Consider the following 22,533-nt stretch of genomic DNA (forward strand, 5'->3'; position numbering starts at 1 on the left):
GTGTGGCTGGTTAGCGAGGGTGTGGCTTGGCAGTGCTGGGGGTGTGGCAGTGTTGAGCTTGGCTCCTGGGGCTCAGGCTTGCCCATCCAGTGGTGGCAGTTGCCAAGACCAGGGAATCTTGGTACAGCCCCTCACAGCACTTGATACTAATCACAAAGCACTAATGACTAATCACTTAATACTAATTACAATGAAATAATTAATTGGGCTACCAGTGCCTTCCTGGTGAACTAGAACTCGGACCCAAATAGAGACCATATTTGCTTCCTTCATGGTGTGTCCCCAGCACCTAGCATATGGTCTTGCCCATCATAGGTGCTCCATGTCTTATTTGTGAAATGTAAACGATTCGTGGGTTTATCAGCTCTACCTGTCCCTGACCCCCTGACCACCTGACCATTTTCTGTCCTGCATAAGAGAGTGTGTATGAGATGCCAGTGTGGTCTTGTTTCCTCTGCTGTGTGCTCATTCTACGACAGCCTTTACAAAATCTCTCTTCTTTATTGTTCTTCTCTCTGAGACCCAAAGGGTAGGGTGATTTTTAATTACTTAATACCCTGCTGTTTTCTGACTTTTGAAACTGTGAGGGAAGTTGGGTTGATGGGGCCCATTTAGCTCCAGGTTGACACAAGTGTTTCTCTGCCCGGGAAGAAATTTTTCTGAAGCGTGACATTTTAAAGGGGAAGTATCTTCATGTGAAATGCTTTAGTAAATTTGTTTACAATATTCTTTGGATTGTTGCAGAAATATATCACACGTGCACATAGACACAGTCAGCATTCTTTAAAATCTTAGCTGAGGCTTTAGAGAAATGACAACGCACATCGTTTCGGCATGCTGAATGTATCAGACACCAGGTGAACCCGGTGAACCGGGTCCGAGTTCACCCGGTAGCTCTTTCTCTTTGAATCCAAAAGTTGTTTTAGGGATTAGAGGAATAAGCAAGCGGGAGTTTTGGCACCCATGTAGAATGACGCGGAGAAGGGGATATTCATAGCCTGCCCTGCGAGAGGTTCGGAGAGAACTGAGGTTCCCTGTAGGTTGACTAATTATAGAATATGAAGCCCATATAGAAATGCTAGGTAACAATAACTTCTGTGTGTAAAAACATTTTACATTTTATAGTGTGATTTTACTTAGGTTCAGTTGATTAAGTGAAATTGCAAATCCCTGTCTGCAGAGACTTTAATGATGGCTTTCCTTGGAAGCGGTCTTGCCCGCAGCAGACCTCACTCCTCAGTATGGACGCAACCCACATGATGAGCTGCGAAGTGCAGGTGTTCTGAGAACTAGGAGAATCCACAAAAACTCAGGTGGTATTATGTACTGTGCAATGGGGAAGTTTGAATCTCTTGTGGGTCCCCCTGGCCTCAGAATGAAAGGCAAGGTCTAGAGGCACGTGCCTCCAAGGCCCTCTGTGATCTGCCCTGTCTGTCTTTCCAGCGTCTTCCTTCCCTGTCCCCCACCCCTTGCCATCGGTGCCTTAGTCATATGAAAATCTTTTCTGTCCATTATAAGCTTCGGTCCCTTTAATCTCTCAACCACAGGTTCCCACATTTTCTCATTTTTCTGGGGCCCTTGGTGTCACCTTGCCCACAGGCTGAATGAAATACTGAGCTGTTCAGTTGGTTGGTCATGGCCTAACAATTGAGTAGCTGTGTGAAAAAAAGGACACACTTAAAGGGAAGGGAGATTTCACTATTAAATAAACGGTTACGCACTGATGGGATGCTAACTTCTCAAACCTGGGAAACAGACTGCATACCCACTGCACGTTGCTTTCCGTGCACTCAGTGCTTTTGATCGTAGCAGATTCTGACAACCCAGCTTTGCCAAAACTCTGGAATGCGGTACACTCAGATGTTGAAATGGTGAACTACTTTGAGCTAGCAATTCACGCAGTGCCCGGCAGATACTGAGAACTGCTTGGCTTCTCCAGAAATTTTAAAATATCCTGGGGGGGTCCCTGTGGGTTTCCTGGGGCACCCTGGGGGCATCTTGGCACACAGTTTGGGAACTGCGGTTCTCAGCGTTGCCGTATGCTGTTTCCTCTGCTTGAGCACGTCTCCTCTCACTGCAGCTTCTCGGTGGGCCCGTCCTCTAGCTCTCAGCACGGGTGCGATGCCTCCTGTAAGTTCTCCCTCCATGTTTAAGACCTGGAAGTTGCTTCTGTATGCACCAGTTTTAGCACAGTGCCCTTGATCCTACCCCCTCTCTCTTTGCGGAGATAAGCATCCTATCTGTAGTTCAGCTTTCCTTCTCTTTCCCACTGGGCTCTGAGTTCCTCAAGGGAAAGGGCCTGGAGAGGGGTTATCCTAGTGCAGATGCTTTATAAATGTGTGAAATGAGTGAGTAACTTTCTGGCTCTCGTTCCAATGAGCTTGTAGACTGGAGGAAGTCACCGCTCCAGACAGACAAGGGTTGACAACGACAGCGCTCCTGTCGTTTGTATGACGACGCCTTCTACAAAAGCCCGGCCATAGTGACATGCAGTGTCTCTTGCCCTGCGTGACCCCGTCTGCTCCTTGGCTGCAGACTGCAGCCCTACAAGCATGTGGCCTCGTGAATTAAAATACAAATCGCAGTGGAGATCAGCTTGGCCCTTTTGCATTTATTCACGTTGCCAGACGTTGATCCCGGTACATATCTTTTTGGTTTGGAAATTGGAGGTATAACTTGCTTCAGATGTGTGTGTTGTGTCCTTTGGAGGGAACTGGATGACCGCGCCTGTGGCTCCAACTCCGTCAGAGTGTGGCATTATGGGAGATAGAGTTGTGCTGCAGTCACTGAATGTAGAGGGGATGGGGGCTTGGGGGCGGTGGCCCAGCTCCCATCGGAGGGAGCACAGCATGGGTTTTACACCAGAGCAGGCAGAAAGGTCTCTGCAGGCCGCGGCTAGCAGATGGTGGTCACCTAGATGCACACTGGCCCTGTGTATTTCTGCTGTCTATTCCTGGAACTAACATGATGAATATCAAGGAAGGATGTTCCAGGCGAAAATAATTCAGGGGGCTTTCGAGAGCTCTGGGGACGCATGTTATGTCTTCAGTTCTGTCTTCTCCTCAGAATATGAGGACATGAATGCTGTAATCTACCAGAGGGCTGCTTTTACTGCTGAATTAAATAACCAAGTGAACAATATCTAATCACAGTACTAGTAATCACAACGAGGTCCTATGTGTCTCCCCTTAAGAACACCATCAGAGTCCTTGCTCACCTAGGCCTTTCCCGTAGGCATTTTTTCGAGCTAGCCACAGGAAGGAGGACAGAAAAGTTTGTTCCCTGTCATTTGAGGCTTAGGGGTGTTAAATTACTTGCCCAAGGTCAGCACAGCTGATAACCCTTTTCTGTTCCCTTCTCTGTTATGGCTCAGTTGCTGCACGGGGAGACTTTTCTCACTTCTGCGGTAACCATGCAGGCCTTTGAAGATCTTGGAAGCAGCCTGAGGCTTCCGGACTCAAGGTCTGCTGAAATGTTTCATGGGGAAGGACAAGGTCGGCTGAAGGGACGGCATAGATGCTCCAAGTCGACTCTCTTGCGACCTCTCTTTATTGCAAGTAAAGATCACTTTTGGTGCACCTTTTCATTCCATTAAATGCTATTGCTACTTCCCAAAGGTGTAAAGGTGATAGGAAGCAGCAAAGTATGCATGCGAACCAGCTTTTCTGGTCCTGCTCCTCCTGACATTTCCAGGCACAGGCCTGTGAACCTTTGGACCTCACTTGGCTCCTGGAGAGCGGGAACGGCCAGTCACTTCTCTGCCTGCATCGGTTCCCATGAAAGACCAAGGGATCATGACCAAAGATCCCCACTGCTTGGACCTCAGTCTCACGGGGCTCTATCAGTATAAAGGAGATATATACATACATACATATATACATATACATACATACATATATATATATATATATATATATATATATATATATATAATTATTATTTTTACCAGAAGCACCTCATGGTTATTTCAAAGCCTGCCCCCATAGTTAAGAAGAACAGTGACCCTGACCCCCTCTAAGATAAATAGTAAGAAGAACTTGAACCAAGCCCTTATGTCCTGCCTGGCCTGGGAAGCAAAGTGCCTCCTGGGAAATCTCTCATTTTTCCCAGCAAGTACCCCAAGGCAAGAGCTCAGTGGAAGATTTCTTCATGCACCTCCACTGAAAAACACACCCAGTATCCAAGCATGCCTCTGTTCCCTCTGGAAGAGTCCTGTTTGTTGCCCACTGCAGGCTGGGTCTCCTGGCTCTCCACCTGCTTTCTAGAACTGTTCGGCATTTGCTTCCGCCAGTTGGATATTGTGCTTAGCAAAAATCATTGTAGTCTGTGTTCCAGTCTGTTATGGTGTATCTTTATCATATAATTAAAGGATACAGTTGAATTATTACAGAAGTCAGGGAAATAGGAGGGCAGGAGGACGTGTGTCGATAGACGACTCCTAAGTTGTGTATCTTGGACATGACGTCAGGGATTTGAGATTGCCATGAAAGCCGCTGTCAGATAGAAGCAAGACCACTAAGACAACAAGGGCAAGATGAAAACATGAAAGGAATTCTGCGCTCCAGTGACTTCACCAATGTCTTTTAAGTTCCCCCCTGTATTTTAAGGATACCCCCATCGAACTATCCCAGTCAGAAGCCTTTGACAATTGCTCTGTGATTTAAGCCACAAAGGTTTGGTGCCTTTTCAGACAGTGGGCATGTCCTTCCAGATCTTAGTCCTCTCAAAACATGGTCAAAATGTGGGGCACCTGGGTGGCTCAGTCTGTCAAGCGTTTGCCTTCGGCTCAGGTCATGATCCCAGGGTCCTGGGATCAAGCCCCATGTCCGGCTCTCAGGGAGTCTGCTTCTCCTTCTACCTCTTCCCCTGCTCATGCTTTCTCTCTCTCAATAAGTAAAATCTCTTAAAAAAAAAAAAAGATGGTCAAATGAATGAATGTTCATAGTAGGTACATACCCCGATGATGCTGGGTAAGAGGGTTCCTATAGCATCTTTACACCCATTTTACAGATGGGGGTACTGAAGTGCTAAGAGGGTCACAGGCTTAATTAACCAAGGATAAAGAGACCCAGAGTTGATCATTTATACTGTTTTTTTTTTTTTAATCCTGTTATCTATTTCTGCCTTTAGAATGTCATGGGTGTAATTTTAGACACCCTATAAATTTAGACAGCCCCAGCGGCATCCTTATTACAATCAAGTTGTGGCGCCTAGAAATGGCATTGGTATTTTGAAGTCCCTGATTTTTCAAGCCACGCTAAGGACAGTGTCCTCACTATGCTCCTGGGACCGATGGCTTTTCTCCGTATGGCATCCTTTCCTCTGGGAGGAGAGCCGTGTTCAGTAACTTCTGTCCTCCTCCGCAAGCCAAGACGCCAAGACAAATGCCATAACAGAGATAAGCCATCAGAGACTTGGAATTTGATGCTATTTGCCTTTATTTCTCGCGTCTTCAGGGCCAAAGCTGCTTAGTCGACAGGTGCAAAGATTAAAAAGTGTCGGGAATACATGAGGAAGATCGAAGCCTTGCTTTTTGAAGAAACTAATAACCATTCCATCCAGTAAAACAGCCCAGGTGTGCGTGTGGGAGCCCATGTGCGCCCGGCTGGGTAATCAACATTCCTTATAGACATGTTTTGTGGTAGACTGCATCCTTCTCGGATCCGGAGAAAAGAGGTCTCTTATTTGAGCTCTGGATTTTGACAAATGGCGTATTTTGGGATGTGGGGTTTATTTCTGCTGAATATCTGGCTTGATTAGTGTAGAGAAGCACATGCAAAGCAGGCTGGAGCCCCACCCCACCCAAACCTCCCAGTACAGCACAATCAGGAAGTGCATTCTCCCTCCCATTGTGGCTTAGGAGGGAAGTGTGCTTTACATATGCAAATGAAAGCCCCAAGTTTCACTTAATAATTATCAGCTGGAGATTCTATTGATGAGCAGCTGAAGCTACTCATCAGGAGAGAAACTGTGAGTTAACCATTTCCAGTCTCCGCCCCCCCCCCATGCTGCTGCCTCCCCCAGCCTCTGAATACTGCGGTGATTGCAGACAAAGGTTCTGATTTCCCCCATTCTTCGCTCCTCCTATCTGGCCGGAGTCTGGCAGCTGAGTCTTCCTGACCCCTTGTATTAACGTGTGTGTGTCTTTCCCCTACCCCCACTGCCTTTCTGTTTTATAGGCTACAGAAGGCAGAATAGATCCATCTCTGTTTCCCTTGGTGGGATCGCTTACAGCGCTAGAAATAATGGCCTCCCTACCATCACACTCATGCTTAGGCAACCAACAGCATCCTTTTCAAAGGACACAGGGTAGCCCTGAGATAGTGTACCCAGGAGATCTAGCTCAGGATATCAGAAACTTTCCCCTTTCTGCTTCTTCTTTTCTTCTGTGTGTACGTGCTTGTCCTCTGGGATGTCCAGTAGCCTTCTTGGGCTCTCGACAGGTTACCGAAGCAGAGTGAACCCACCTCTTCCCGCTTAAAGTGGGGTCAATAAAACCTGCCCTGTAGAATGGGCACTTAAGTAAGATCATGTGTAAGACCCACTCGAGCCAAGTGGGTGGTCAGGAGGGAGTTATAATCACTGTTTTCTTTTGAAAACCAGTTCCCCTCATAGGACTGTTCTAATCACTGCTGTCTTCATTGATTTCATCATTTCAGACACCTCTTGGGTGTCCTGCCATGTGCTTAGTTCTAGGCTCTGGATGTATAGCGGATCCACCAAGACGGCTCCAACGTTGAACTTGTATTCTAGGGGTGGAGACAGGCAAACAAGAAAGAAAAACAAACTTATCTGTGCTGTGTGCAATGGGGAAGAATCACAGGGGGAGGGATCAGAGAGAGAGCTGAGTGGAAGTTTCCTCTGAGGAGTTTTCTCTGAGGAGTGGTATTTCAGCAGATTTCCCGATTAAGAGGGTCAAAACCAACAGCAAGTGGAGTGGTCAGAGAATGCTTGGTACGTTTGAGAAGCGTCTAGAAGACCAGTATGGTGGACACGAGGGAGTGGAGGAGTATGTTACTGTCAGAAAGATGGCTGTTAAGAGTTTTGTAACCCGCTGTACGGGATTTGGGTTTTAAGTCTGCTGGGAAGCTGTAAGAGGAGCCGTTAGAGCGAGGTAGTGATGGGACCTGAGAATCATTTTTACACGTCATCTGGCTTCTGAGTGACAAGTAGGTTGCAGTGGGGTGCCTGGGCAGGTGGCCTTTGTATGAGTCAAGGTCAGGAAAGGTGGGAATCTGGGACTCTAGTGGTGGAGCAGAAGTTTGTATTGGGGGCGTACTTTCAAGGTGGAGCTCACATTCAGATACAGTGCTAATGTGGTGTTTGTGCAACCTGAGGGAAGAAGTTCAAGAATTCTCTGTGTGTGTGTGTGTGTGCACACACGCGCGTGCACCCATGCACTGGGAACAATGGCGATGCCCTTCACTAAGACAGGGAGCAGGGAGGTTTGTGGCAGGGAGGCGCTCGGGGGGCAAAGGGGAGTCCACCTGGCCTCTGCCTTCACCAGCACGGTGTCTGCCCAGAACAGATGTTGAGGGAATGGGTAGTCACAGCATGAGGCAGGTTCCAGAAACAGGTATCACAGATGTAATGAGAGCCATTACCTCAAGTCCCTCTTGTCACAGGTTGCAGGAAATCCAGTGACATGGAAAAGAATGGAATGGCTGAGTCACCCTGGGCCGATGGGAGAAGGGCTCAGAGGAGGGATGTCTCAGACAATGGGCGAATCCGTGGTAACTCACCCGGTGACAAGGCCTGCAAAGGAAACAGCACAAACCCTTAATACCCCTTCCCGTTGCCAGTCGTGTTGCTCAGGAACTTCGAACAGAGTCGGCCCTTGGAGGGCTTTGGAAATAATGGCACAGACTGGTTCTCTGAGGTACCCTTCAGGGCCAAAGATGGAGTCATAAAGTGTAGGGGGGTTCAGAGCAATTCCAGAAAGTCTCTATCCTGACACCGCCTCTGAGGTCATTCCCATTAGTAAAGCCTCCGCTGGGTCCTTCAAAGGACTCATTTTTTGGAATTGGGGTCTTGTCTTGTAGGCTCCCATCGAGGCATCTCCTGGGGCCTCTGCGCCTGTTAGCGCTGGCCCACACCCAAGCCCAGGTCCCTGTCCACTCGCCGAGGCCTTGCCTGCCTTTGTTTCAGGGCTGAATTGAGGGGTCTTGATTTTATTCTCCCTGCTTTTCTGCTCCTGTTGGAAACGCCTTATAAAAAGTCTCGGTCCTCCCAGGAGTAGGACTTGGAGATAAATAACAGCCCATCAAAAGGAGAGATGGCAGGTTTTGCTTAATAGGTATTAGCACTATTTTTTACCCAAGCATCTATCTCGATCTTGGTAATGTCTTATCTTTGCCAAGTGCCCATCCTGATAAAGTGTTATTTCTGTCAAGCTGAGCTTCTGATAAAATCGTCTCTCCCTCCCACCCCACAGGCTATCCTGATAAACCCTTATACTTCATTTCCGATTTCCTCCTGAGGGATGGTTTGGATTTGCCGGGAATGACTGAAGAAAAAAAAAACAACAACAAGGGCCCCGGGGGGTGGGGGAGGGGGAGGAATGATGAGGGTTTTTCTTTTTTGTTGTTGTTCCTTTGTTTCCTTCCCTATAGATATTCATGATAATTAGAATGTAAGTCAAACTGATAAAAGGGGTTTGGAGACAGGGAAGAAGGGAGAAGATGATGAAGGAAAGGGAAGCAGTCATTTATAGGGAAGGGGACGTTCAGGCAGGCTTTTGCTTGTTTGCTCTTGTTTTTAATTTCCAGTTGAGCTGAGGACGATGGCCTTGATTTAGGGGATGTGGCAGTTTTCAGGAAAGGGATGCGATTGAGGGGCTCAGCCGCAGTCACAGAAATCCTCGCTTCCTCTTCTTTTGGAAATGTGTTAGAATATTCCGCATGGCAGCTGCTCCTGCCATCGGTGGGCCCCGTGGCCGTTGCTCACGTTAACCCGTGTCAGCCAAGAGCTCTACTGGTCTTTCGCCACCTTCTCTGCGGGCCTGCCTTCTAGTATGTTACCAGATGCAACTCCATCGGGAGCATCACAGGCCCGAGTTGGGTTCCCCTGGCCCACTGCGCCTTACACACAGCAGGCAGCTGGGTGAGGTTTTTGTGCAGAGGGCCGTGACTTTGTCTCAAAACCAGTTGCCTGTAGAGGAGATGGGTTTGTGGAAGGGCCCCAAGATCTATAATACAGCTCAAGCCAGTCCTCACTCACACTAGATCTCCCGAAACACCAAAAATGGGAGCAAGGACATTTCTCTTATGTAAATCCTCACTTCCATGCACCACAGTGGAAGAGAGGTTTTGCTCTGAATTGGCATGTGCCTCATTTCAGAGCGGCAGACCGAGTGCCATCCCCGACATAGGGCATGAAGAGCACTCAAGACTTCGAGTCCTGTTTTACATGGAGTTTCCCCGTTATAGACCCAAGGCATTCCTGAGAGTGCAGTCCTGCACTCCTGCAAACACAGAGAATGGTGAAGTCGGAGTGTGCTGTCTGTAAGCCCCTCTCCCTCCCCAGGAGAGCAAAGCCCTGATGTTCATGTTGGATGTCCCTTGATTAAAGACACACTCAGGGTATAAAGCAGTCATTCTTTCAGATCCTTTGGACAAGACTCCCTAATTCTTTTCCATAGAGCTGACTTCAGGAAAGTCAGCTCCACTCCTGAGGAGATGTTCCACTCCTGAAGGAGAATGATCTAGAAGCACTGGGCAGGAAGAATCAAGGAGCAGGAAGGGAGGGGGCCAGTCTTTTGCTGATTTGTCTGGTATCCTTGAAACACCTGTTGTCTGCCAGGGAAATCATCCCTCTGCTATCCAAACCGGATATTACTCTCAACACTCCCCATTAAAAAAAAAAAAAAATCCTTTTTGGTAAATTAATATGGCTACCAAAAATGACAGCTTGAGTTTTATGGTGAGTAGGGATTCACATATTTCGGAAAGGATAGCTTTCAACATCCTTAGTGTGACAAATGTGAAAATTTTAAAACCTTGCTAGAGAGTCATCCCATGTGGCTCTGTTAATTTGAACAAGATTTTCGTTGGAAAAAATCAAACCTCATTGAAAATTTTTACTATAAAATATGGTTCTCCCCAGCACATAGGATTTGCTGCTTTTGGAACGTATTAGTAGGGTTTTATAAGGGCCATGAATATTTCATATAAAATAACACATTTATTGCTAGGATTTGGAGAAAAAAAAATGGATTGGTGGAAAAATACTTAGGGAATCTCTCATCTTGAGTACTGCCAAAGAGAAAATAACAAAGAAGTTTTGAAATATTTCTCAGTTAGGGAGTGTGTTAATGACTCTGGTGAGGATGGCCAGTTCATGCTTTGCAAAGGATAAAATCATGATAGTTTTGCTTGTAGTTTTGATGACGCTCCCATTAAAGGGGGCTGTGTTTAACTGTTGCTTGCCTATGACGTGTGACTCCAGATCCTGTTCAAGGGGGAACACTGTCTTCCAAATTCAGCCACTGGAGACCACCACTAAAGCAGGGTGTCTTTGAGGCCGTGCAAAAAGGGATTGAATTCAGTGAGTTAAATGGGGACAGAAGCTAATCAGAGATGTTTGGAATGTGAATTATGCTCTCACACACTCATAGGTTTTTCATATATGGAGTGAATATCTACTTACATTTTCCAGGACATGCTGTGTCCAGTAGTTGTTTCCTAAACCACCTGGTGATCTAAAAGAACTGGACCCTAATGTCAAATTGCGCAATTATATTTTAAAAAAAAAAAAAAAAGCAGCACTATATACCCTATCCTTTCCTGGTTTGGTGATGCTTTGAATGCTACCGACAAAGTCCTTCTCTCTGTACTTAAGACTCCCTTGACATCGAAGGGAGCTAGGATTGGCCAGGTTTAGAAGTGGAAAGACTTGGGTACTCTGCTGTGAGACTAGTAATTCAAAGAACAGCTGCCTCAAACTTTCAGAACTTAAGATATTTGGCAAAAAAAAACAAACATTTGAAGCTTTGAGGTCCTTGAACCTAGAGTTCCAAGGAGCAAAACACTGATATCATTGCTCATTAAGGTATACTTTAAGCACCTAGAGCAAAAACCCAGCTATGGGTACAGCAAATTGGTGCTAAAAATGGCATTTCCTTTTTTTTTTATTATTAAAGATTTTATTTATTTATTTGACAGACAGAGATCACAAGTAGGCAGAGAGGTAGTCGAAGACTGTGCCGGCCATCAGGCTCTCTGCTCAGCAGGGAGCCTGATGTGGGACTTGATCCCAGGACCCTGGGATTATGATCTGAGCTAAAGGCAGAGGCTTTAACGCACTGAGCCACCCAGGTGCCCCTAAAAATGTCATTTTCTAAACTTAAGCTCTTTAAGACACAAGGTTCTGGAAAATACTTTCATGGAGGAGAGAAGTCAAATTGCATTTACCCTATTATGATAAAATAGAGCCAGGCTTCTTTCTGTGGCTTTGTGGTTGCAAATTCTTTTTAGAAGCTTGTGGGGAACAGTTTTCTTAACTGTTGTTCAGTCTTTGCCAGAAGATCTCCAAGGTCTTTGCTGGAACTCAAGTTTGCTTTGGTTGCCAAGACAACTTCCAGAAAATCACTTTGGGGAATTTTTGGGTAAAATGTTCCCTGTTTACCCCATAACAAGTGAGCAGCCTCTCTGCCTGTGACTACTGCCATTTTCCTCCGTACCGCAGATCTGGTTCCACAGTTCTGGAATTAGGAAGATGTCCAGGCTGAGGCCCATGTTTCACTCTGGCTTGTAAACTGCCCAGAATTAGTGCCATCTCAGATGCAGCTGTCCCATAGGCATCCAGCGGTCAAAATGTTTAAAAAAAAAAAAAAAAAAGAAAGAAAAGAAAAATGAAAGAAAGAAAGTGAGACATTGAAGATGAAATGGAGTTCTCTAAATTTTTCTAAAGTGACTCTGGCTGCAATATTTATTTTGTGATTTCAAAATGTATTAAAAGAAGATGTGAAATTTTGATGTTAATTAAAAAGGAGAGGATTGTGTTTAAGCATTTATTTTTTATTTTTTTTTAAATATTTTATTTATTTATTTGATAGAGATCACAAGTAGGCAGAGAGGCAGACAGAGAGAGAGGGAAGAAGCAGGTTCCCCGCTGAGCAGAGAGCCTGATGCGGGGCTCGATCCCAGGACCCTGAGATCATGACCTGAGCTGAAGGCAGAGGCTTTAACCTACTGAGCCACCCAGGTGCCCCTATTTTTTGTTTTTTTTTTTTTTAACTGAACACAGCCCTATCTGGAAGGTGAGAAATTGGAGAATTCAATTGGCACAGGGTGATCTGTTGATCCCAAGAAGGGAGTCTGGACCCAGGGAAGCTGGAAGGTCTGGCAGCTGGAGTGGGTGGGGGGGGGCAGGGGGAGCTGCTTTGTAAAGAGTTCCAGTGGAGCTCAGAAGGAGAGGCATTGACAGAATCAAAACAACCCCAAGCTTGAAGTAACTAGAACATTGGACAGCCTAGTTTCTAGGAAATCAGAAAGGTCCTGGGATACACAATAGAGCGGTTTTAAGAATACAGTAGAGACACGGGCTGGGAAACTGGGGCCCAGGGTCAGAGCAAAACTGGAATTAAGTGTGGCAATGCAAGACTTCCTTTGCATCTGAGCCGTTTTTTAAATTTGCCTTCAGGAGCCAGCAGGTGTTGTTGCAAACGGGGTTTATGGTGTCTTAACAGAGGATGGAGGGAAATGCCTAAACCAGTGTTTCTCAATCTTGACTCTACAGGGGGACCCCCATGAGGGTGGCTGCTGCTAAAAATGCTAACCAGATTCCCACCTCCAGAGATTCTGAGCTCAGTCATTGGGGGATGGGGCCGTGCACATCAGTATTTTGAAAAAAAATTACCCAGGGGATTGTAATGGCAGCCAGGACTGAGAACCACTGGCCCAAGGGACCATAAAATGAAGCAACACACACTTAGATTGGAGCTGTTTAGAGAGGGGATGATCAGGACACATTCTGATTTGGAGCAAAAAGGGGCAATTGATCTGGAGCCAAGATGCTCCCTCTGCCATTTGCTTTTGGGATGACGTTGAACAAGTTAACTCGTGTGTCTTATTTCTTGTTTTGTTTTCCGCTCTCATTGTCAAGCCAGCATAGCAAAAATACCTTCTTCATTACAGTCTTGCTAAATTAAATGAGATGGCACACATGGCTTCCACACACTGGACATGTACTCACTAGGAACCGTGACCGAGTGTTTGTTGAATTCGACTGATGACCTTGAAGTAGATGGAGTTCTTCTGTGCACTGTCAAAAACTGCAGAATGCAGTAGGAATAGAGTTAAAGAACATTATCGTGGGCATCCGTGAGTGAGGATGGCATAGACAGGGAGAGATCGGAGGTCAGGGTTCTTAGGACAAGGGTTCACAAACTAGAGCCTATGAGCCAAATCTGGCCCACTCCTTGTTTTTGTAAATAAAGTTTTATTGGAACACAGCCATGCCCATGTGTTATACATTTCTCTGGCTCCTTTTGTGCTGAACTGGCAGAGTGGACTACTTGAATCAGAGGCTGCGTTGCCTTCAGAGTAAAACATATTTATTTTCTGGGCATTTACAGAAAAAGTCTGACCTGCGTCTTAGGATAAGATTAAAAGATTCAGTTTGGGATGGGATATTTGAAATAACAGTGAGCGAAGCAAGTGCTTCAAACATGAGGAAGAATCTTCAGGCCCCGGTGACAGATTGTACGTAGGGGGATTTTGCTGTAGAAAGGTTAAGGATGCAGCGTCTTCCTCATGGCTAGAATGATGCAGGACAGACATCCTGAAATCTGGGCATGGTGCAGGATTTTGGTGTCCTTGGCTAGAGAGATTAGGTCTGACACCACTGGAGGGGGCTGGTAGGAGTCCCCTCTGTGGTGGGCTTCGGGCCTGGGAGGCCCACCCAGGTCCTGGTGTGCCAACGTTAGTGAGCCTTGCAGTCCTGTTCTGTCCACGTGTAAGCCGTGGGTTTCACGGCGCCTGACCCTGGCCCCCTGGAGAGATCCAGAGAGGCTCAGTGCACACAAATTGTTCGGATCATCACTTAGAACGTTTCGGATGGCAAGTCCCTAATCTCTGTCACCACACTGCACGGAGGTTGATTTTCAATTTACCTTTTTTGTTCTCCGTCTTAGATGTTTTGATTCTTAATTCAGAGCATTCATCTCAAGTGGATTCAGAGATTCAAATCTGCTGATAAATTCATATTCATGTTTGTTGAGAATTTTGGAGGGAGGAGGAGGATGTTGTCGACTAAGCTTCTGAATAATGTTTTCCTTTGACATTTTAAACTCAAAGTGGGCTGAACCATGGGCCAGCACGTAGAGGCATTCTGTGACTAGGGTGTGACACGTGTACAGACAGACCGTGTGAATATGAAATACAGAACCTGGAGGGAAAAGTAACAGAGAACCAAAGGTAAAGGGGCTCAGAAATGAGGGGTCCTTTCTGCTGTTTTCTTTACATGTCCTGCTTCCTGGTTTCATGGAGTAGGTTGGGAGGAAATGGAGAATTTATGTATCTACCTTAATTAGGCCTGATGCTAGGTAATGTACATATATACACACATACACATCCCCCATTTTATATATGGAAACATGGAGTCACAGGTTAAGTCTTTTGCCTAGGTTAATTAGTAAGTGGAACCATAATTTAAATTTCTTTCTTTCTTACTCTGAATTCCAGACTCCTGACAAGTCTACTTGATTTGCTTGCCTTTCTTGATTATCTCTTCCTCATTCCCTAGCATTTAATATTACAATAAAGTTACTTGTGTGTGTGTTGATACCGAGGCCACTTTTTAAGTATCTGGTAGTTTAAGATTTGCTAGGCCAATTTTTATGCCATTTTTGTAGTTCTAGATGCCAGCCCTTCCCTTCCTCAAATGTTTGTTAGGTTCAGGCAGCGTGCCAGGCCTTGGGGTTTGGAGGCTAGGTATGGGCAGTGCCACTCAAAGTATGATCTGTGGACTGTTCTTGGTCCCTGCATTTGTCAGGGTTCTCCGGAGAAATAAAAGAAGAGGGTATGCGTGCATGTGTGTTTGTGTGTAAAGAGTTATTATAAATAATTGGCTCATGCAGTTATGGAGATGGGCAAGTCCCAAGATCTGCAGGGTTAGTTGGCAAGCTAGAGACCTAGGAAAGCCGCTGATATAGTTCCATTCAAAAGGCTGGAAGGCTCCAGACCTAGGAAGAGCCAAATGTTTCAGTTCAAATCCAAAAGCAGAAGGAAAAAAAAAATCCCAGTTTGAAGGCTGGGAGGAAATCTCTTAGTGAGGGGAAGGTCAGCCCTTTTGTTCTGTCAATGCCTTCAACTGATTGGATGAGGCCCACCCACATGAAGGAGGGCAGTCTGCTTAATGTAGTGATTCAAATGTTAAGCTCCTCCAGAAACATCCAGAATAACGGTTGGCCAAATTATCTGGACACGCCGTGGTTCAGTCAAGTTGACACATAAAATGAACCATCAGAGTCCCCAAATTGTTCTGCAGCAGGGGAAGTATGAACGGTAAAAATTGACCTTTAAAAGCTAGGGAGAGTGCCCCCAGGAGAGACCAGAGCCCACAGGACATCACTGGGAAGTGCAGACCATCTCTAAAAAGCCAGCCTTTCGCTGTCCTAACCCTTCCCCCTCTCTTCACCCAAAAGGCCAGGACAAGCCCGAACAAAGAGGTCAGGAGCCAGAGAGAGGAGTAAGTAGTCCAGGAATAAAAGCAGGAGTCAGGATGAGTGAAATTAGAAAGAACCATGAACATGCCTGAGCAACAGGCAGCTTGTGTATGGGGCAGCAGTGGGGTCCATCACCTGGGGTAGAGACACAGTCTGCGTGCACATGGAGCCAGGGAAAGTCCGAGTGGAGAGGGCGCTGCAGCACAGCTCTGGGAGATTTCCTTCTCGAAGCGGAACCTGGCCAAGGAAGACGACAATGGGGCCAGCTTGGGATAACCCTATACCTTTAGAACAAACCAGAAATCCCAATTCCGCTGTTGATTGAGTACTTCCTATATGTCAGGTGCAGGGCACAGCAGACGTGTTGCCTTTCCATACATCGCTTCCCCTCCTTAAGGCCTGGAATTTATTATTTTGTGTGTTGTCTTTGGTGACAAATCTATAGGGCTTTACAGACAGAAAACACCTGCAGGCCTTTAAGAGTGAACTGTGGTTAAAGCCATCTGGGGTCTAAAGAAGGGTAGACTGTTCATACAGGATTGCCCCCCTTGCCACCCCTGGAATTGTAATTGCTTGGGGATTACATAATTATGCCTTTATTTATAAGCACGTAATCAAAGAATCATTGGTGTGCAAAATGGGGGGCTCTCAGGGGAGGAGCCAGAGGAATGGATGAGGTCCCCGTGGGAAGCCTGCCTACTCTTCCACTTTGCCTCTGGATGAACTTGAACCTGCCTGAGGCTGAAGGTTCAGAGATGCCACAGATCAAAACAAGCCAAGGTTTGTCGGCCCTTTTCTCCCATATATTAGAGAACAGCCCAGTGTTAAGAAAATTTACAGCCTGTGTTGAGAAAGTAACAACCTAATTTATGTCATCAACATATCTTACCCCTAATACTACCTCCTCTTACTGAAACTATTGCCAGTGAGAGGCAAAGTGCTCAGAGCTTTATATTTCCGTATCTTACTTAAACCTCCCATCGTGTTTGTGAGGTTAACATTTCTTTTTCTTGTCTTTCTTTTTTTTTTATGTTATGTTAGTCACCATACAGGTTAGCATTTCTGCTCCTGTTTCGGAGCTCACAACATTTAAGCAGTACGTCCAAAAGAACAAATTTCTTGCTCCCCTTTGATATGAATTTTCCAGAGCTTCTGGGACCCTAGAGTATTTCCAGAGCTTGCCGGGCTCCTCCCCAAATGTCCCCAGGGTTGTTTTTTTTTTTTTTTTCATAAGGAAGAAGACCCCACAGGCCCCAGAGCATCTGTACCTGTAACAGCATAAAGGTAGAAATGGGGCCTCATACAGTCACAGAGACCTTAGTAGCAGTCCCCCTGCAGCACAATGGGAAAGCTTAAATGTTTATATAGTCTGTTTCCTTATCCCCAGTGGGGACACCCGTTGCCACCTGCTTTGGCTGCTATCGCCTAAGACATTATCAGCATGAACTACCCAGCTCTGCCCAAATCGGTAGCAGGCCCCGCACTGAAGTATACCGCTCTCTGCTGCCAGAAGCTAGGTGCTCATCTCTCCACACCCCTGCTCGAAGGGTTGATGGCAGTTGAGGAACCACAGTTGCCATCAGTGACCTCTTCATTTCCATCCTTCGTGGAACTGTTTTGCTGTTGTTTGTTTTTTGTGTTTTGGGGTTTTTTTTAATCAAACAGGGAAACAGGTTTCAAAAGTTGGGGTCAGAGCTTATACAGTGTCCGTACAGACCTAATCAACCTGTGATTTTGTGCGCCCACACACTCCGCCTCGGCTTTTGATCTGTGGTCCCAGGCAGTGGAATTCAGCGAGTCCGAGATGCCGCATTAATGTGAGAGGGTCAGGAGCTCAGGCGTTTAACCCCGAGGTGATTAAGAGGGAGAAGAATGTGTTTGTGAAGGCGCACAGACACATCACAAAGCCCCAGGCAGAGGCCGAGGCAGTCCTAGGGCACAGAGGAAGCCTGAGGGGTGTTATTCATTGCTTCCTTTGATCCTCAAGTTTTGTGAGTCACAGAGACTCTCTGGGACAGTTTGGAAGCTCAGTGGGGTCTGGGCAGGAAGAATAAAAACCCCAAGTGTGGAAAAAGAGAAACTGTGGCGTTTTTGGATTTTTTGGGTTTTTTTTTTTTTTTGGCAGGCAGCTAAGAGAGGATAATTTTCTAAAGAGGTCATTTTTGCTTGGTCGTCTAGAAGGGTCTCGGGATTTCGACAGCACAGGAGCAGAGGGGAGTGACAGCTTTGGCTGTGTCCTGTCCCCAGTGCCCCTGTATACAAGGTGTGGCGTGCTGAGTATCTTTGGGAAATGGGGATTTTACATTAATAAAATTTTTAAAAAATCCATAGCACTCTATAGGGCTGATTATGAAACTGTGTTTAATCGGAGCATTAAGGAGGTTTAATCGAACCTCCTTAACAGGTTCAGGCTCAGGAGAGACCTGGGTACGAATTCTGATACCACCATGTTCTGGTTGTGTGACTTGGGAGACCTACCATCCTCTCTGTGTATGATGGTCAAAAGGTGTGTTGCTGGCAGTGGTCACTGCTTTTCTGGGAAAACCTTGTTAATTGCACTCCTTTCTTCTTTTATATTGCACTTTGATTATTTGACTCTTGGCTTGGACGCATGTATCCACCCTCATGGCATTTGCATCAGATGGTATGATACCTTACCACAAAGAGAAGTATGACCTGTTCTTTGTTTTCATTGAACAGTCTTCGCAGGAAACATTCGCTAAAGCGATTGACCAAGTACAGTATGATGGGTACACGTTTTTCATAATGATATGTACAAAAAGTGTGTTCGAACAGCCTGAAAAAGATTTTGCTGGCACACCGAAGAAGGCTTCCCGTGGGACGGAGGCTTCTGAAACAGGGTTTTGAAGGATGAACAGGAGTTCACATAGGAAGAACGAAATGAACCTTGTCATTATTAATATTTGTTCTTTTTTACTCCTTTTTGTTGTCTTCCACGTTCTCCTTTTCTTCTTTCTCCTTTACCTGCTAGTCCTTCATATTCGTATTTTTTGGAGAACAAGAATGTCAACCTGGACATGTGCAGGGAAGACAGTGTGTTTCATTAGGAAAAATTATAATTATCTTCTTTAAACGTTATGCTCGTTTTTATCACCATAGTTAAGTCCTTCTGTTCTCAGCTTTGTCCCCAGGTCAGTCTGGATGGATTTATTTGTAATATAATATATATATTTATAATATAATGTATATATTATTTGCAGGAGCTGCAGTGACAGATGCGTGGGGCGTGGGTCAGGGCTCGTGGGCTGTTTGGCCCGGACTAACCTGGTCTCTCCTCCCCTCCCCCGCCCACCACCTCCTCCAGATGGGAAGCCGGTGTCCCTGTCGCCGCTGGAGTCACAGCCGCACAGCCCCAGGTATGCGGCCGCCAGCCAGCGGGAGCGCGAGAGCCTGGAGGTGCGCGTGCGCGAGGTGGAGGAGGAGAACCGTGCGCTGCGGCGGCAGCTCAGCTTGGCGCAGGGCCGTTCCCCAGCCCACCGCCACGGCAACCACTCCAAGACCTACTCCATGGAAGAGGGTACGGGCGACAGCGAGAACCTTCGCGCCGGCATCGTGGCTGGCAACAGCTCTGAGTGCGGGCAGCAGCCGGTCGTGGAGAAGTGTGAGGTAAGGAGTATCCCGAGAGGCCCCCTGGCCCTCACCCCTCACAGGTGTCACTTGGCAACCCAGCCAGGTTGCCTTGAAAACGCCGGCATCCCTGGCTCGGCCCCAGTGTGAATCTGGCACCATGCATAACCTTGTTGTGCGGGCCGGCCAGTCCTTTAGCCTCTCTGGGCCTTGGTCTTACCATCTGAGAAATGGGCACAAAAGGGCTTACACCACAGAGATAAAGTTAAGAGCAAAGGGAAGGAAACTACTGCTTGTTTCTTGGCTCTTCATTTTGACCCACTCAGGATTTGTCATCCATCCTGGGGATGCTTCTTACTTAGACTATAGTGTGAGTGGTGCACATGGAGTAGTGGCCCTGTTGGGCAGTTCCCTTGGCCTCCTTCTCATTTTAGAATCAGCTTCTGGAGTTTAGAACCAGACACTTGTTGCTTCACTAAGGCGGTGGTTTAACTTTTATAGCTTAATATCCGGCCCCCCACCTTAGAGAATGCTTTCTGTATTAGGAACTCTCTGGATATCGGGAGAACTTAGCACCCCCCTCTCCCTGCCATCCTCATCCTTCTCATTTGTGCTTGTGTGCTTATGTCTGCACGGAACACGCACATGCGCACACGCATCTCCTGCTTCTTCCCATTCCCAAAGACAGGAATTAAGAGCAAGGCCTTCTGTGACCCAGAAAAGCCTGAGTTCATATCCCAGCTCCAGTGATTTCTGCTGTGGGTGCTTGAGCACGTTACCTAACCTCTCTGAACTTTAGGTATCTTATCAATAAATCTGAAAAAAAAGTTTCTGCTTCACGGAGCATTTATGAGATCTAGATGGGATAGGTCATAAAAAGCTAGAAACGGTGCCTGATACATGGTATGTTCTCAATTATGGTTTGTTTGGTTTTTTTTCTTTTTCTTTTTTTTTTTTTTTTGAGAGAGAGCATGTGTGCAAGTGGTGGGGGTGAGGGGGTGGGCAGAAGGATTGAGTGAATCCTCAGGCAGGCTCCATGCTCAGCACAGAGCCCGAGGCGGGCCTCGGTCCCACAACCCAGAGACCATAACCCAAGCCTAAATCAGAGTTGAACGCCCAACAGACCAAGCCACCCAGGCATCCCATCAATTATGGTTACTTTTTATTTGTAGTTAGCTACTTTTACCTGCTGCCGCTGTGAAACTTGAGACCTCGCTGAAAACACCCGGTGGACTGCAGTACGTTGTTCATGGGAGGGTGGTTATTAGTTACGTTACTCGTACTATATGGTCTGTCCCAGGGGAATGTGGGGCCGACTAGACTCCATTCTGGGGAAGGGCAGCAGTGAAGGAAGAGGGCCCCCTGGGTCTAGTCGGATTTCTCGTGGCTTCTCAAGCCCGGCTGAGGTGTGGAGAGGTGGACAGTGGTGGATGGAGGAGGTCCAGCGAGAATGTACACGCGAGCTTACAAGATGTGAAGAAAAGCATAGTCCTGGCGAGAAAGAATGCAGCACACGGAGAGTTGATCGCTCAGGAAGCCCAGAGAGCCTGGGCTGGGGAATGGTTACTCTGGGTTATCCTTCGTTCTTTTGTTCTGTGAACGTTCCCTGAGCCTCTGTCATGTTTCTCACACCGTTCTCTGTGCTGGGAAATACCACTGAACAAAAAAGAGACAAAGCTCCCCTTCTGGTTCTCCTGTTGAGGTAGGACACAGAAAAGAGATGCTCCAGAAATTCAAATGTCAGGAGGTGTTAAATGCCGCGCGTTGGTGCAGCTCTGCCCACATGCTGGGTCCCGTCCGTTTATTCCGCCACAGCTGTCGCCAGTGGCCTGTGGTCCTGAACATCTCTTGGTGTCTTTGAAAATGAAGACTCTGCTGGGCTAACAGACTCCCGTGCTTCTGGCTGGTTTGGGAGGACCCTAATCCAGGGAACTTCTCTCCTTAACCTGGGAGAAGGCTCGCTGGCTTTCTTGCAGGTTCTCTGCTCTCTGGTTAGAGCCCTGGTGTCCGTTCAGAGTGGGTGATGGAACCCTGCCCACGCGGTGGAAAGGCCCAGAGGGAGGAAGTGTATTTACCATGTTGTGATTCAGGCTGACTCAGAGCACTGACTGAGGATCAAGGAGGTGAAAAAATGGAAATAAGAAAGGAAAAAAGGGGGGGGGGGGGGGGGCAAGTGGAGCAGAGGGAGACGGTGCAGGCTTTCTCTTCCTAAGAGTCTCTCTCCCCTGTGCTGTTTCCTGAGAGACACATCCTGTTTCTAAAGAGGACTTCTGCCTAGAGCGCCCCCCCAGAGTAGTGCAGACAAAACAGCTCCTAAAGCTGGGAGACCTGAGCCTAAATCCTGGCCCCGTGCCCCACTTAATAGCTATGTGGCACTCAGCAAGTTACATTCTTTTTCCATTCTCGGTTTCCTCGTTTGTAAACCCCCAAGAAAAATGAACCTCCTGCCTGGTTCGTACTACATCAGTGGTGACAATAAATATTAGAGCCAGAGGCAAATTCTAAAGAACTTGTTGGCGTTCGATTTCAGGGTGAAGTATCAAAAAAATCCCACCTAAACAATGACCTTGCATCTTATTTCTCTTTGTGCTAGAAAAATCTGGAAGCATCTTAAGTAGGGATTTCCATTTTGGGGACGTGGATTTCAGTGATGTTTTGCTCTGTTTGCTTGCCTGGCATTCCCAAGGTTGTCCCGTCCATGGTGAGTGCCCGAGCTTTGGTCCTGTCTCCACAGCTGGCAGGAAAGCTGCAGTGGTCAGTTGGGGGCATGCCGCTTCCTCCCGTAACATGTGTTAGACATGTCACAGTCCCTTCTCTTGGAGCACACTGATGGAAAAACTATGCTGTGGGGCTACCAGGAGTGGCCACCTAGCTGCAAGGGAGCCTGGAAAAGGTGGGTTTTTACTCGAGGAAGCCACATTCTCTGCCAGCATTTTGGAGCTCTGCTGCCAGAGAGAACAGATGTTATGGTTACAGTGGACATTCCTTTTCACGTGGGTTGAGACCAGTATAAAGGGATTCAAACCTGGGGATTGTTGATTCTTCTCATAACTTAGTTTCTCATCTTTTGTTTTTGAATTAAAGCTTCTTTCCTTTATTTTTCTCCTCTTTGCGTGTCTTGAAAATGTTACTTCTTAGACCCTTGACGTTATTTCTGGTAGAATTGTCTGTGCTGAAACCCTGGCTCTGTTCAAAGTCGCCACAGATGAGTCTGAATGGCTTGATCTGCTGGCGGCCTGTTTCAAGGTGGTCTCTTCCGGGGGCACCTTGACCTTGAG

The 22,533-nt window shown here is 46.8% G+C and overlaps 1 protein-coding gene across 6 annotated transcripts in view; it reads left to right on the plus strand.

Annotated features, from left to right (window-relative positions):
* The window catches only part of LARGE1 (LARGE xylosyl- and glucuronyltransferase 1), a 524,421-nt gene that overhangs the window by 212,503 nt on the left and 289,385 nt on the right, over nt 1–22,533 (plus strand). For all 6 annotated transcript variants that reach the window (XM_059402154.1, XM_059402152.1, XM_059402156.1 and 3 more), the window contains one exon: nt 18,993–19,294. In XM_059402154.1, coding sequence (XP_059258137.1) covers nt 18,993–19,294 — 302 coding nt within the window. The remainder of the gene's footprint in view (nt 1–18,992; nt 19,295–22,533) is intronic.

Source organism: Mustela nigripes, chromosome 6 (assembly GCF_022355385.1).
Source record: "Mustela nigripes isolate SB6536 chromosome 6, MUSNIG.SB6536, whole genome shotgun sequence".
Lineage (NCBI taxonomy): Eukaryota > Metazoa > Chordata > Mammalia > Carnivora > Mustelidae > Mustela > Mustela nigripes.